Source organism: Pundamilia nyererei, unplaced genomic scaffold, assembly GCF_000239375.1.
Source record: "Pundamilia nyererei isolate P.nyererei 1_Seehausen unplaced genomic scaffold, PunNye1.0 scaffold00002, whole genome shotgun sequence".
Classification (NCBI taxonomy): Eukaryota; Metazoa; Chordata; class Actinopteri; order Cichliformes; family Cichlidae; genus Pundamilia; species Pundamilia nyererei.
The window spans coordinates 1,281,131-1,297,925 of record NW_005187403.1 but is presented as its reverse complement, the minus strand read 5'-3'; the positions used below and the strand labels follow the sequence as shown (position 1 = coordinate 1,297,925).

General features: G+C 39.7%; 1 protein-coding gene across 1 annotated transcript in view; it reads right to left on the bottom strand.

Moving 5' to 3' along the window:
* The window catches only part of adamts6 (ADAM metallopeptidase with thrombospondin type 1 motif, 6), a 74,604-nt gene that overhangs the window by 1,461 nt on the left and 56,348 nt on the right, over positions 1–16,795 (bottom strand). The window contains exons 17-22 of the mRNA XM_013909050.1: positions 12,534–12,697; positions 11,733–11,871; positions 9,805–9,934; positions 6,032–6,236; positions 5,772–5,948; positions 1,601–1,757 (exon numbers count right to left, since the gene is read on the bottom strand). Coding sequence (XP_013764504.1) covers positions 1,601–1,757; positions 5,772–5,948; positions 6,032–6,236; positions 9,805–9,934; positions 11,733–11,871; positions 12,534–12,697 — 972 coding nt within the window. The remainder of the gene's footprint in view (positions 1–1,600; positions 1,758–5,771; positions 5,949–6,031; positions 6,237–9,804; positions 9,935–11,732; positions 11,872–12,533; positions 12,698–16,795) is intronic.

Below are 16,795 nucleotides of genomic sequence, written 5' to 3'. Positions count from 1 at the left end.
AAAGCCTAAGAAATGGCTTTGTAACCCTGTCCAAACTGATAAATGTCAATGGCATGTTAGTTTCTCAGCTGTTTCCTTAGATCATGAAATGATGTGTTATTTCTAGAGATTTTTTTAGAGATCTGCTTCACTTTGTCAGACAGGTTCTCTTTAAGTGATTTCTTGATTCAGCAGGACTGGCAGTAATCAGGCCTGGCTGTGGCTAGTGAAATTGAACTCAGCTTTCCAAAAAATGTGGTTAATCACAGTTAATTCATGACTTAACAAGAGGGAGCCATTACTTTTTCATATAGGGCCAGGTAGGCTATTTTCTCCTAATAGAGGAAACCATTATTTCAAAACTGCATTTTCACAAGTAATCTTTGACTAATATTAAAATGTGTTTGCTGATCTAAAACATTTAAGTGTAACAAATATATAATAAAAAAAACCTAGGAAATCAGGAAAGAAGCAAATACTTTTTCACAGCACTGTGCATCTTTTATATACATCTTGTTCTCATGGAACAATATTATCAATCATTTGAAGTATTTCCGAATTGAAAATCCAGTGATAGCTGACATGCTGACTCCAAATGTGTGCTACATCAAAATTCAAATGATATCTCATCAACACTAATAATATACAGTCATTTTTCTTTGCAACATTATATTTAATAGAAATAACACATATACATCTAGCTTTTGTTTTGTAGCAAAGGCAAACTTGATAAATAGGTTAAAATAGATGGTCAGAAGAGGTTGCGTTTTTATTAAATACTTTCAGAATGAAGGCAAGTCATTAAACAGCGATGTAATGATAACCTATGAGATATACAAACTGGACTAAACTGCTACATGAGAGCTTGTGGATCTCCCTCAGGTCTGAATAGAATAAAACTGCAACTATACTTGGATGCAGAGACTAAGACAGATCCTGGCCTCGTTCACTAACTGGGCTGGCTGCCATCCCTACTATGCACACTCACAGACACACACATACACACACAGACTGCTTGCTGGATGCCAGACAGGCAGTGCTCTAAATGCCTTATCATGATCAGAGTGTCTTCCCTTATTAGGCTTTGGCCCCTGCCTTCTCAGAGCCAAATGAAACGAGACATTGCCTCACTGCTGTCCGTAAAGGAACAATTAGCCTACAGCTAATCCCATTAGCCAGCCTGTAAACGCTGCTCACGTTTTCCATTCAGGCTAATCGAAGGCCCCTTCTCTACATATCTGAATAGCCATCCATCATGTGTAAGTGTATATGGAGGGTTGAGCTGCTTCGCTTTGACTAGGGGCCAACCTCACTGGAAAGATTAATGTTGCTGGCAAAGTGTAGAAGAGCGTGTCATCCAACTGTGTTTAGGTCATAGTAGAACAGTGAAGATGAAGATAGAGATAGTTTATAACCTTTTCAAGTGGGGCTTTGTGTAAAAGCTGAGCACCTACAGCACAATATCTATGAGCATAAAGCAATCAACCTTTGCTTATAAAGAAAGTGCAGATCAGAAATTGTCTTCTCGACCGTGACGAAAACTGCGAGAAGTAAACTTTTCGCACGAGCAAGTTCTTAACTGAACTTGCTTGTGACACGATGGCATGTTTCATCATCTCACCATCACCACTGGAGATCGGGGTGGCATCGCACTTGCTCTCACACTGCTGCATGGTGGCTGGTCGGAGGGACTCTACGCAGTCATTCGATGGCTGTCCTGTGTAGGACAGACACTGTACCGTCCTCATCTGCTGGCCCAGACCACACTGTGCTGAACACTGAAACAAAGAGCACCAGACCAAAAGTCACTGTCAGCGCAACACCATATTTAGCCAGTAAATTTAACAAGTTAAATGAGGACCATCTTTTCTCTGTGACCCTGAATGCTAGGCAGGGAGTCTGCTCTCCCTCATGGACCTCCACACACATAGTAATCCCGGCACATGCACACATACACTGTACGACCTGATCCAATCAAACAATCACCGGGGCACAAAGGGAGGGAGCACACAGAGCCAACCAGAGTCACCTTCCTCAATCTGAATTCATTTTCCTAAATTTGAGCAAACAGGTCAAATGAGGTTGAAAAGGTTACCTTTTGGCATTCTCTTAACTTTATACTTGTTGTGAGTCTTGTTTTCCTTTTCTTTCCCTCTGCTCATTTCTTCTTCACCCTCTGAAGGCTTTTGCAACATCTTTTTTGAAAACTGCTTGTCAAGGGATATTTTGTGCACAAGTATATTAAGGGTTTAGACTGGTTAGTAATTCTGCTCATGATCACAAAAAGAAACGTGAAGCTCTCTTCAAGCTTTTTTCCCCCACATTTAACTATTATTACATTTATTTATTTGCTTATAATAATTTGTATCAAAAATCTTATTTGCAAAAAAACAAAATAAAGAAAGACATTCCCAAACAAAAATGTGAGAAAGATAGCAAAGTTTGTTGTTTTTATGCTTGCCACGTGTGCTGAGCTTGATGTCACATCATATTTGTAACGCTTCAGTCACTTGTGCACCTCTCGATTTTTGTAACCTAGCACAGGTTGCAGACACCAGTGTAAGATTGTGTCAGTTTTTACCCCATTTTATTATATTCCCGTGAATTATATGCCAGCAAAAAAACCCCAAAAAAACCAAAAAAACCCCGAAATAAACACACACACAAAGTCTTTGCTTCAGGTTTGGATTTCTTCTCTTCCTAGCAGTATCATCTGAGTGGGGAAACCTACTGTTCAGGAGAATGCTGCAACGGCTTCCTCCGAATGAGCGAATGAGGCGGTGCAAAAAGCGATCAATACAGAGGGTATACTGGCACCTAGAGTGGCTTGATATAGGTTTGGGCAATAGGACAGCTGTAATGGATATCAGCCAGTTGGTCAATTTACTTTTTTTCCTAATTTTTTCTTGTTGTTATACTGAAATAAATCTTAAAATCTGCCTTGTATCTAAAGGGCAATCAAAAACATTTGACTAACAGGAACACATCTGTTTCTGCTGCAATACTGAAATTGTTTGGAGTTTTATTGCTAAAAATTATTATTATTATTGTTAAATCATGAAGACATGAATCATGAGGCATCTTGAAGTTTTTTTGTTTTATTTTGGGTTCTTTTGTGTCACTGATGTTTTAATTTTGGTAGGCTGACCACTGCTGGGAAGATTTAGCACTGTTCCAAGTTTTCTCCATTTGTGGATAATGCCTCTCACTGTGGTTCACTGGAGTCCTAAAGCCTAAAAGCCTAACAAACAGCTTTGGAACCCTTTCCAAACAAATGCATTTCAATGTCTCTGTTTTCAGCTGTTTCTTGAGATCGTGGCATGATATGTTGTTTTCTAAGACCTTTGAGCCTAGGTTCGATTTAAGTGATTTCTTCATTCAACAGGTCTGGCAGTGATCAGGCACAGGTTCGGCTGGTGAAACTGAGCCCAACTTTCCAAAAAAAAAAAAGAAAAAAGGGGGGGGATCCAATTACTTTTTCACGCAGAGCCAGGTAGATTTGCATAGATTTTCCCTTAATAAATAAAATCACAATTTAGAAATTATTTTGTGTTTATTTGGGTTATCTTTGACTAATATAAAATTTGTTTGACGATTTAAAACATTCAAGTGTGACAAATATGCGATAAACAAAGAAATCAGGAAGAGGGCAAATACTTATTCACAGCACTGTATGATGATGATGATGATTGCAGCATCCTTTCCAGTAAAAAAAAAGAAAAAAAAGAAAAAAAAAATCCAGCCAAGTGAAGAACGCTCTTAAGAGGCAAGCATATAAGTATCCAAGTCCTCCATGATCCACGATGAAAACACTTAATGAGAGCAAATAAAAGCCATTGAACAACTGATGTTCCAAAACATATTGCATCAATGTTACGCACTGACATGCATGACTTGTCTAATGGTGCTGGGAGACTAGTTCTCATTGAATGATTTTTTTTTTTTTTTGGCAAACTTAAGATCAAATGACCCAAGAAAAAAGAGAAGCTGCAGTAAAGGACTGGCAAAGTAGTCGCAAAGGACGAATCCCATTTTTTAGTGATTTCTATTAGGTTCAGGCAGGAAGCCTGAAAGATTCTCCAAGAAGTATGAGTTTTTTATTTATGAATACGGTAAATTGTCCAAATTAAAAATGGCTGCAATTCAACAAAGATTAATGTGATATTAATGTCCCACTGCTCAAACTACAGCAGAAATTCTGCACTTTAAGGCTGTACTCATAATATAACTGTAAATTTGCTTTGTTGGTGCATAAAACGTTTGCTTTGGTAAACACAAAATGCGCTCCTGCCTCTTTATATGCTAGTTGTTATAAAAAGTGAGATTGGCCTTGTGGGCAGCCGCTAATCTCCTTTGTAGAAGGAAAAAAACCAGACAGAAACAAACTAGTAAAACTAATAAAAAACAAAAGGTGTAGGTGCCAGCACACTTTCGACTCTATAATGGAATTGTTCATCTGAGCTGATGCTGGAAAGGCTGAGAAAAAACACACCTGTGAGCCATAACTATGTGTGTGTGCTCATATACGAGTGTGTGAAATAAACCCAGTCACCCCCCACCTCTTTCTGTCACCTTCACAGATTCTCTCTGGCTGCCTTAGATCAGTGAGCCTGCATGTCATCCCTTCCCAATTAGAGAGTCTTTATTAGGGCCCGCTGCAAGCTATGACAGATGGCGTACGTCAGTGGTGTAACTTTAGTAGGATTTGAACTGGAGACCTTTTGGCCTGGGAGACTGGGATCTTGGTAGCTGGCAACAATCCCCCCTTTCTGGCACTTTGAGGGTCAGCTGGCCAGAGAGGGACGAGAGTAGTGGAGGCTAAGCTTGTAATTACAGCCAGAAAAACAGAATAGGTGGGGGAGAGAGTACACACACACACACACACACACACACACACACACACACACACACACTTCGACAGTGTGTCAGAAAGCGCTGTGTAAGGGCAGACTCCAGCTGTTGGTCTATGAGGTATTAACTTTGGCTCAGCATGGCAAGAAGCCTGTCCTTTGATGAACTATGTTGAGGTTAACATTTTGGTCTGCTTTGTTTATGGCTCAGACTAAATTGTAAAGGTGTGTTATCGATATTTGTGTGTGTTAACGGGCATGTGGCAGATATGAAAAGAACCCAGAAAGCTATGACTTAAACTGCCACACTCTCAACCTTTGACTTCTGACCTGATCAGCACAGCTGAAACCATGACATCACCTTCATCAGAGCGCACAATCCTTGCACAATTGCCTTCTAAACATCAGAGCACACTGTTTAAAATTCCACTTCTACACTGAGTTACTAACAAATCCTACAAAATAACAAGCCATACTTTTTGTAGATACAACTATCTCTGACGCACGACTTTTTGGCGTCCTCTCAGCAATATGAGTCAGCTGTGTTGTAAAGTGTTGAGCAGCTTTTTCAGAGCATACTAAGTCATATCAGGGTGAGCCCAAAACTTCTATTCCTCTGTCTTCCTCAAAACCCTGTTCCTGGAAGTGACAGAGAGGCCTCGTCTGGGGTGCAGATAAACTTCAAACAGCCAAGAAGATATTACTGCTGCCGATCACATACTCCAGGCCTGTTTTAACTCTTGGAATCACAAACACAGCCTCTATGCACTCACATGCGTCACAGGCCTGATTGGAATCCCCAGTATTTCATCCAGGTGTAAATGATACAAATCATTCACCTACACATGGAGTTTTATCTATGGAAACTTTGTCTTTTAAACATGCCAGTAGGATTAACCACCATACTGTTGTGGAAGAAGTTAGAGAGAGACAAGGTCCTACCTGTCCCCATTCACCAGGGATCCAGCGGGGAGGAGGACAGCGCCCTAAAGTGCAGCGCATTCGGACTTGAGGTTTGTTATGGATCGAGCAGCGGGCAGGCGGAAAGGTCTTGGTGAGGTCGCTGCTCTTACACAAGGCAATGCGGTGCTTAAAGCCAGGACCACATTTAGGTGTGCACTACAGAGGGAAGGAAAGGTGTTAAACACATATCTTGACAGTGCAATGAGTTACAGAAAAACACTTATTATTACTGGCCTTACCTCGGACCAATCCAGAGTGACCCACTTTGGAGGACAGGACTGGTTGTTGCAGGACTCTCTCTCGATAGGCCGATGAGTCAAACAGTGAGTGTCCTCCAGTGTCTCCTCCTCAGCGGGACCAATCTTCCTGATACAGAGGACTGTCCTCGTCCTTATCCCTCCATCGCACGTCTTCGGACACTCTGACCAGTCTCCAATAAACCATCTGGAGGATGGAGCAACCAATGCTAACAGTTTTGTTGTAAAGTGATTTTATGAGGTTATACTCACTATAAACACACATTAAATAACTTTACTATAGTCACATTGCCAAAGAGGGAAAGAAGCAAACTACTCCAAGGCATCAAACATTAATACTTTGCAGTATCAAGAGTATTAATATATATATAGTAAAAAAAGGTAAATATGGCAACTGAGTGGCCTAGCCTGGCTTTTTTAAATTAATGTACAGACAAGACAGTGGTATCACTGGACAAAAAGAAAGAGCATAAAGTATTATAGGGTTTTTTTTATAAGACTATTAAATAACCGTTTTAATATTTTGAAAGCTGTCTTTTGTAATATTTGCTGTAATATCCATTCTCATCAACATAAAAGAAAATTATATACCACAAGAAATTACACACTTTTTAAAGAAGTTTAAACTTGCTGCCTGGCTGACAGGTAACTAATGCTGGGGAGTGCATTTTAGTGCTATGCCATGTCAGGATGATTAGCTTTAGAACCTGAGAAAATTAGACCCAGTCATATTCAACCCCCTCCAGACTTTAGAATTAATATCATAAAACTGCACAGACAACAGTCCTCCAAACACATCCAGCCTGTGAGATATTACATCATCTAAAGGAATGTATACAGAATTAACGACATGTTCAAACATCTGTGTTAGCTTTCATTACCGGCGCCCATAAAACCCTGGGCTATTCTAAAACAATTGTGTTTACATGGTCTCCTTTAGTCGGCCTTTCCTGACGCTGCAAAAGGAGTGTTTGCCTTCCTAACAAACACAAATGCCGCATGAGCGCTCTAACTACACACACACACACACACACACACACACACACACGAACTGCCACGGCCTTCTAGTACTAATCAAAATAAATGCGATACCACAAGTCTGCGACCACTGAATACAGATGTGAAAATAAATTACCCAAGACTGCAGTCTGAACATATGAAAACAAATTACCGCTGATACAGTAGATTTACAATACTATCAGTTTTTTTGGCTGACACCCAGCTGAAAGACACTGGCGCTCCCTCTCATATACAAATAATTGTCAGCTAGTCTGAAACTAATTAACCTGGTGCATTTAATCCCTCTTTTTCCAGACATTATTGAAGTGAGTCTGGCCATTCTTCCAGCTACAGCGAAGGGATTTACAGACATTTGGCCACCAAACACAAGTTCATATTCCACCTGTATACGTGTGTGTTACCCCTCGAGGTTTGGTAAGGATGCCAAAACAATCAAACACAGGTGGTCATTTTCAGAGCTCTTATTTCTGGCATGAAGCAGATATTGAAAATAGTTAACATATGAAGTTATAAATCACGGCCATTTTATTTTATTATTTTCTTCCAAACACATTTTACAACTAGGGCTCATTGAAGGCGAATTAATATCATGAGTCAGTCTCATTTTTATGGAGGCTTTTTCTTTTGAAAACATTAACTTAGGTTGCTATACTCTGTGTTTTCATTATTGTTTTTATATTAACAATGCATTAAATGTTAGTACGTAATGCAAAAGATCCTGATCATACCAAAATGATGAACCTACAGAGAACTACCTTGTCAAAAAAGCATTATAGCATCCATCCATCCAGGATGGAACGTATTGCAGCTGCCATAGGGCGAAAGCCGGGGTACGCCCTGCACAGGTGGCCAGTCTGTTGAAGCCTAACACAGAGAGACTGACAACCATTCAAACTCATATTCATATCACCAATTAACCTAACCCTGCTAAGTGCATGTCTCTGAACAAGCTGGAGTACCCAGAGAGAACCCACGGAGACCCATTCAGTCTTCCTTCTGTGAGGCAACAGTGCCAACCGCCGTGCCACCACGATGCCCCTATATGTTTCAGCAAAATGTGTTGGGTTCATACCCTGTAGTGCTCCAGTTACCAACTAGTTGATCACACGAAGCATTTAGTGGGATGAGACCGAAAACAGAGCTAAAGGTAAGCAAATACAGCGATTAGCATCTATACACATTTTATGCACTCCATTTGCATTTGTTTCACATCATGACCAACATAAATTAGCAGTACGCAACTTAACAATCAATAACATTTGTATACTGGGCAGAATTTCCTTCAAGTCAGCACTAAACACAGAATGAAGAATTAGAATAAGCACCGGAGATGAGTTAACTTGAACGCTAATATGCGATCTAGCGTGGGAAAAGCCAAGGACAGAGACCAAACTGAGCACAAAAATAGCCAAGCAATGACATAATGAAGAACTCAACTTCCCAATATTTACAGTGTTTGCAGTCTTCCAATATTTCATCTTCTTTTGGCTACGGCCCACCATTGATCATCTGCCCCCATCTCACTTTTTCACTGTCCTCACAACATCATCTTCTGTCCAACCAGGAAACTGCATATCCTCTCACACTACATACATACATCATCATTGTCATCTTCCTGTTTTCCTCAGCTCCACGGTCAACATCCCTTGCATTCTTAATTAACAAATTATGTAACTAATTTCAGTTATACCATTATAATTACAATTGTTATTTTATGAATGAGTATTTATCTCTCTGCATTGTTATTAAAGCATAGTAATTCAAAGAACATATGTAATTTGACATCTTTCATTAAAGATTTTTAGAAAATAAGCAAACAGATTAATTAATTTGTTTTTGCATGCCAATTTAGTAGTTTAGGAAATATAAGAGTAAAAAATTCACACTTTGGACTTTAGCCTGGTATTCACATCTTGCTTTACATGTCTTTGTTTACAAGTTGCATCGCATAGCTGTTCCACCCAGTTCAAGATCAATAATTACTTTTCTAAACTCTCACTTCCTTATATGTGAAATATTACAATTACTAGTTTTTATGGTTTCTTTCACTATATAAAAAACATACTGCATCAAATATACCAAGCAGCCTAGTTGGAGTAGAGCACCTAATGCTGAAACAACACTGTAAATCAAAATATTTACATTTTTTTTCCCCTTTGGTTTCAAGTTTCTTTCAGGAAATTCTGTGAGGAACAACTTAGTGGAAGACTGATGGCTGGATCAGTGCAGCTGTGCAACTATCTGTTATGATGATAGGAGCTAAGCCTAAGGTCTAAGCTGTAGATTTACAATTTACCTTCTGACAGAATAAGACACAAGCAGGAGAAACAGAATTCTTCAAAAGCATTTAAAGGAGCCAGGTGAGGGAGTAAGGGCATCTGTGTCAGACACCTCTTGTTTCAGACTACTAACAACCTAAATATGCTGCAGGGGGTAGCGGGAGAGAAGGACGTTTCTATAGTAATGCTAGAGCCGCCGCTGCTGGCCTCATGACCCAAACCCTGATAAGCAGATAAAAACAGAAGGAATTTTATTAAGTGTAACAACTTTTCTCTGAATTTTTTATCACTGTACTGTGATTCTGAGACAAAATAAGCAATTTAGAGATGTTACCTTCTACTTGGGCCTTGTAACACTCACTCTGTTCATCATTTTTCTCTCATTTCAGTCATTTGACAGATTTTACAAAAGTAATCATTTCATAAAGAGAAGAATCATGAGTGAGTATTACGTACTCTGGAGGACACGGCTCAGTATTGCAGTCTCTCTGGTTTTCTGGAGGTTTGCTGTCTGGGTCACAGTAGTTGTTCTGTACCACTGAGTTGTCGTCCAGCCTTTTACAGGCTAACTCCTGCTTCTGAGAACCTGCAGGAGAAAACACTGATCAATAGTGCAGCATGGAGCTCAGCTGATCTGGCACATTAAAACGCCTTCGCAGACACAGAAGCCTGCCAGCCGTGGTGTCGTGCACCGTGTTAAGAGCAGAGATGGGATCATTTTCATTCTGTAGTAAATCCAGACATGTAAATTCGTGATTCTTTGCAGGATATGTTGGCAAATCACTTTTACAGAGCAGAGAGCTCTTTACCTTGGCTTCTGCCAGAAAGAGTGAGGGCTACCGTATCAGTGTCACACCTCCCACTGTGTGTGCGCGCATGCTGCATGTGTTTTGTGTGTGCGCGTGCATGCGTACCAACCAGGAAGGGGTCTGTTTGGACCCTCCTGGGACATATCCCACAGCAGACTTGTCTGGCAGATGTAATGAGATATGGATGCGTGTGTGTGTGTGTGTGTGTGTGTGTGTGTGTGTGTGTTTGTGTGTGTGTGTGTGTGTGTGTTACAGAAAATCCACACATCTGTGCTTGAAGTGAAATACAGTTTAGAGGAATAGTAGAAAAGTTTCACTTGAAAGGCTGTCAAAAGGTGGTTTTCACTGATTTTTTTCACTGTGGTGATATATTGAACAATACTTTATGATTAGCTGAGCTAGCACTATTGAATAGGTGTATGATTAAATAACATTTTAATGATTTAAAGCTCTGCACGGTCAGACACACACAGTAGACACAAATTAGATCATTTGGATCAACAATGCAAAGGCATGTTTATGATGCTGGAAAGCCATGGGTACTTCCCCATCTAAGGAATAGTTTTCTGGTCTGGACTTGGAAATCCTTCCTCAGAAGAACCCACATGCTTATTCAGTCATGCTTTTACAAAATATTACAAACCCTTCCAGGCCACGCTTGACAACTGGGAAGAAACACTATTTATTGTTATATGAAACCCATGGCTTTTGGACTAAAAGGTTTGGTTTAGTCATTCTTAAGGCCATAGTCAACATTTCACTGTGGTTTCTGATTCTGAATGTTTATAGGACAGGCGACTGGGAAGAGCAGCTGCATCTCTACCCCATCACTGGTAAACCAGAAGCTATGCAGAGCAGCTCATTCACATAATTTGCGCTATATTCATTACTTTGGCTATATTATTTAAAATATACATACTGAATTTATTAGAGGGCTGAATCTCCAGGGTAATGATTCTGGCAAACCATTCTCAAATTATGATACTGGGTTTCTGCACAGCGTTCTTCAGCATTTGTGGAAATATTGGTTGGGGAAGATTTACAGAATAACACACAAGATATAAAGTTTTAAACATTTGAAAATGGTTAGAAATATTTAAAGAGAATGTAAACACCCACAGCATGTTATGGTATTTAACACCAAAATGCTTGGAGTGCTAAAAAGGCAACTGACCATCATAGCTCAGTAGAATGTCAGACATTAATCTTTTATGTCTCTTATATTACTTTACATGCTTTGTGCCAATGTATGCTTAATAGCATTTTACAAAATATAATAAATTAAAAGATGCATTTGGAACCATTACAGATGCAAAACTTTAACTATTTTCCACCATGCTGTGAGCATTAAAAGAGATGAGCTATGGTCTAATTTAATATAATAAAATGTACTTAAGCTAAAGAAAAACACAAGTAAATAAGCATTTAATAGGTTAAACGGAGCACCCCGGAGCTCTTTGATACTAGTTTTACATTTGACAGAGGCCAAGCAGAGAACATAAAAAGCACAGGGGAGTTGCAATGGTACCAGCACAGACAAAAAGTCTGTCATCAAAGATTACAGGGTGGACTTGCCTCCGGCACAGGTAGCTGAGCATTCAGACCAGGGCAGGTGGTGCCAGGAGAAGCCCACCTCATTATCACCACTCCCTGTGCGCTGGATGGGGACGTTGAACTTGTAGTGTATTCCAAGGTTCTGCTCTTGAAGGAGGACCTGAAGGGGCATCAGCCAAAAAAATAAATAAAATAATTTGTGGAACCAGCTATAAGTGTTACTCACTGGTATCATGTGCTAGCAAACATCAATTCATATAGACAACAACAGATGATGAGCAGTGTAAGCATTAAACTCAAGTCACGTTTCTATTCATCTGCATTTTCTTTTTTAAATAACCAAGTATCAACAGATCAGGCATCGTATTAGTTTAAGTCAGCCACAGGGTGAAGCTCAGACAGGAATCCCAGAACAATAGCTCGCCACCTTCTGCACATCCTCCTGGCCAATCTGATCTGAAATGTCCTATTTAAGTTGGTTCAGCAAACATATAGTTGTTGTTGTTGCCTCTACAAGCCACACCTCCACCTCAGTTCCTCCATTTCATGTCATTTATGTCATCTCTGCCTTAATCAGGCGCATGACCATTATCACTGATGACTTCCCTGTTTTTATGTGGACTTGCTGATATTCTCTGGAAGGGTGTAGGAGATTTTTTTGATGTTCTATGAGGCTCATGGTGAAAAAACAAGTCATTGTAATGTTTGGTGTTCAAAAAGTGTTTTTGTCGAAGCATGTATTGTAACAGACTTTCAAAATAAAATGATGGTCATATAGATGATGTAAGAACTAGATTTGGAACAAATGAAATGTTATATTACCATGACAACCAGATTTTCAGTGGTAGCACCCAACGCTTCTAAAGACTCTGGTTCATCAGAGGGCCTCTTGTAGTGGAAGGCTGTCCCTGCAATCTCAAACTTCCTGGGCCAGTCAATGGTCCACGCTCCATTGATGTAATAATCATCCCCTTCAGATTTCAAAGCTAGGAATTCAGATGACAAGAAAAGTTTTCAGAATGCTGAAATCAAAAACAGACAGGAACAGTAGCTGGAGACAATCATTTGTTTTGATGTCACTGCCATTGTTTGTCTTCTTCATCATCCTCAACCGCACCCCAAAAAGTCACTGACAACTCGCTATTTGGACACACTCAGCAGAACCAGACTCATGCTGCCAAGAAAGACATTCACGTGCACCGACACGTATGTGCATCTAATTTAGGAAGAGAAGAAAAGCACAGTTCAGGTGAAAGCTTGGACGGATCTCATGAATACCACTCTGTCTGGTTGTCAAAACAAAAGCTGGTCTCCAAGCACAACAGATCTGAAAATATCCACTTTCTCTGCATTGAAATAGGGCCAAATTGAGGAGAAACAATCCAACCGCTCACTCTTCTGACTCCTTGGCTCACGCTCTGCAGATCTCCCCCTCTGTAGCATTCACGCAGATTCGAAGAACAATAGTTTACTGCTCTTAATCATATCACAATCTTCTGCTCCAGAAATGCGCTTTCAACACATCTGGCACTGATTGTGGGCATTGTGACATTTGAACAGTGCAGTTTACGCAAGTCTTTATATTTATACTGTTTGACTAAAACTTAATAAAGATTTTTTTTAAATGCTAACTTTGCTGACCTAAATAGCAAGGACTCAGACAATGCTACAAAAGAAAAATATTATCATTATCATTGAGGTCACAGATCAACTGCATAACAAAGTAAATAATAGATCAAGTCTAACACAACAGCCAAAACTGCACTCTTTAAACTTTGATATATAGACATCATATCCCCCATAACCCCAGGGGACCAGGCAGCTGTCACCATGGCCCTGTAAATCTGGTCTCTGGTTCAAAGTATAACTTAAGCCCTCCATTAACACCATCCCCTATAAATTCAGCACACAGTCAGATGTCTTTCTCGCTTTAATCAAAAAGTGGCTTAATTGAACAGTTTTTTTCTTAACATTAGGCGACAGGACATTAAATGATGGGATCATCCTTTTGTTTTTGACAAAGACACAAGGAAATTACTAGAAATGTGGTTGACACAGAACTGAACAGATAATAGGAAACAGGATGACATTGCAAAATGCCAAGTCATCACACTGCAGTGATTTATAAGGCTTAAAGTGATTGATTAAAAGTAAAACAAGATCAAGTTTCTACGTCCATACTAGGGAGGCTGTGAAACTATACTGGTGACTCTATATGGTCAGATTAGATGACTCTGAAGAAAGCCATGAGTCAATAAAATTCTCCTACATTCAACAAGTTTTCTTTAGAGCTTTAACCTCTTCAGATTTCTGCACTTCTGCACACACCTTAGAAACAGGTGGAGCTGTGCCAGAAACCTGTAGTCTGTTTACAAATACAGACAGGTCACGGAGCTACCCCACAGGTTTTCTAAAATTTAATGATCTTGCATTAATTTGAAGAAATTAAATTAGATCATTTGAAAAACCTTACTGATGCTCTGAAGGTATGCCATGAAATGATGTTGGCTCTATGAAGAGGTGATTTTCTCCATGAAAATGAACAATGATTTGAAACAGATTAAAAATCTTCTATCAGGCTAGAGGAGTCTTTAAGGACTCATTAGAAGAGCTGCTAGGTATTTTTAAATTACCTCATAGGCTTGTTAAAACATGCCCATTAATCAGCTTTTAGAGAAGCCAGGCGTTTTTTACTGTGACCCAAATGTTTGCACTGGTCAGCAACTTTTCAGAAGTTGTCTGTTAGAGAGATATAATCTAATTTTTCTTACAATTTCTTAGTATATCCTGTCAGGCCAAGTCAAGATGTGTTAAGGTGGGATATCAGTTTCATCAGCTATCCAGAATATTATGACGTATAGGTTTTCTCGTTTCAGCATTTGAGTACATATCAATTGATGTGTCCAAAACCAAACATCTTTGATTATTTAACAATGTAGGCTACCAATAGAAGAATGGCAAAGGGTACACCTAGAAAAATGTTTGCCCCCTTCCTGATTTATTAGTTTGTTGCATATCTGTCACCGTTGAATGATTCAGATCATCAAACAAATTTTAATATAACACAAAGATAACCCAAGCACATACAAAATGCAGTTATCAAATTGTGATTTTATTTATTAAAGGGGAAAAAGCTGCCCAAACCCGCTGTATGAAAGACTAATTGCCCCCTAAACTCAATAACTGAATAACTGGTATGCCACACACAAGAAATGAAATCAACCATTTGCCATTAGTAGCACTGAGTCTTTCACATTGCTGTGATATAGCCTTCATTTTTTTCCTGTTTTTAGCCCTTCAGAGGTAGACTTGCTGGTGTGTTTCAGATCATGGTCCTGTTGCATAACCCAAGTGTGTTTTAGCTTCAGGGCATAAACTGATAGCCAACATTCTCTTCCAGGATTTTCTGTGGAGAGTAGAATTCATTGTTCCATCAGTTCTATCAGAAAGTTTTCCAGGTTTCGAAGCAGCAAAGTGACCCCAGATCATCGCAATACCACCACTAACCTAGTAGCATATTATGAAAAAAAGAGCCAACCAACGAGCTAACATCATTTCCGTCTCCAGAGTTAGAACTGTTGCACTGAATATATTTCAGAAACATTATGGCTGTATACCAGCAGTAAGTGTGGTGATTTTGAATCAGTGCAAACCTTAAAATGCTGATGCTAACATACATGCTGTGATAGTGCTAGCAGTTAGTGATTTAGCAGGTAACTATAGGTTACCAGCATAGCTGGACTGGCCATCGTGCATACTGGGCATTTGCCCGGGCCAATGGTGATTTTTTGTTTTTATGGGCCGATGGGTTTTTTGGGTTTGTTTACATAACGGTATAAACAATGAAAGGTGGTGGATTGGCCAGATGCTGGCAGATGTGTAAAAATAACTCAATTGCTTGGTGGTGGCTATGGCAGAGCTTCCACAGATTCAGTAACATGAGCAAGTGGTGGAGGCCAGCAGGTGGATGAGGGAAAGGGAGGCAGGAGGAGGAGAGTCCCGAGGCGGCCACCGGCCGAGTATAAGAGGGACTGAACTCCAGGTGAGAAGTTATGAATTGCAGTCTATCTGGATCAGATATAAACCAAGTTTAGATATAGTTTATTTTTGTTGTGCTGACTTTTTACAGTCAGTTACAATAACTCGTACTGCGTACTAGCTAGAATGACGGAGTTTCTGGGCGGGTGTTTTATTTTATTCATAAAGTTAGTTATTAGAGAACGGAATCGTCTCGTATTCAGAGAAAATATTACGCGTTTCGTATTGAGGTGAAAAGGAACGCGATTTGTCCGATACTTCAGCTAGAATAAAAAAAAGACAATGCTGGAGCTATTCTGGGTCTTTACGCTACACAGCTGCCTCTTCTTCTCTCATTCTCTCCACCTCCCTCTCCTGTTGCTACTTCAATCATGAAACTGATCAGTGATCAGCTGATCGGCTTTTCTGACGGAAGTCCCGTCTCTCTTGCTTTTTTGTCGCCCACTTTGTGCCAGAAAGAGGAAACTAGCGGAGGTCGCGCTAAACAACAGCAGCACTTAAGCTTGATCAGCTGCTGTTAGAATTTATTTAATATTACTTTCTAGTATCAGCTGATGTTTGCTGGAGCCACAGCTGTAAACCTGCTGGTCATGATATAGTTTGGTTATCTGGTGAGAGGGAAACATGAAGATGAAACCAGGAGATGTCCTTACTGAATGATCAGAGCTGAACAGGTGATGGAGAAACAGGTTTACCTTTAGGTGACATGAATGAGTTGAAGGGAAGTTATGAACTGTTTCTGAGAGACAAATCACACCAGGATCCTTTTCTAAGTAGCTGACAGCTGGTAACTGTGCAGGGGCGGGTCTAGTAAAGTCTTGCCAGGGGGGACAGGTAGGGCATTAACAGGGAAAGGGGGCACAAAAAATACTTTTCTTTCTTATTCTCATTTAAAATGTCTCGCTTTTAATAAATAATTATCTGAATCTTACAACCAAAGTTTTCATTTGATGTAAACTGTATAGAAATCCATTATTGTACATAGTAATTTTTTTTCAGGGTCCCATCATAATTTCTTCAGAAGTAGCTAAGTACTGTATATGATG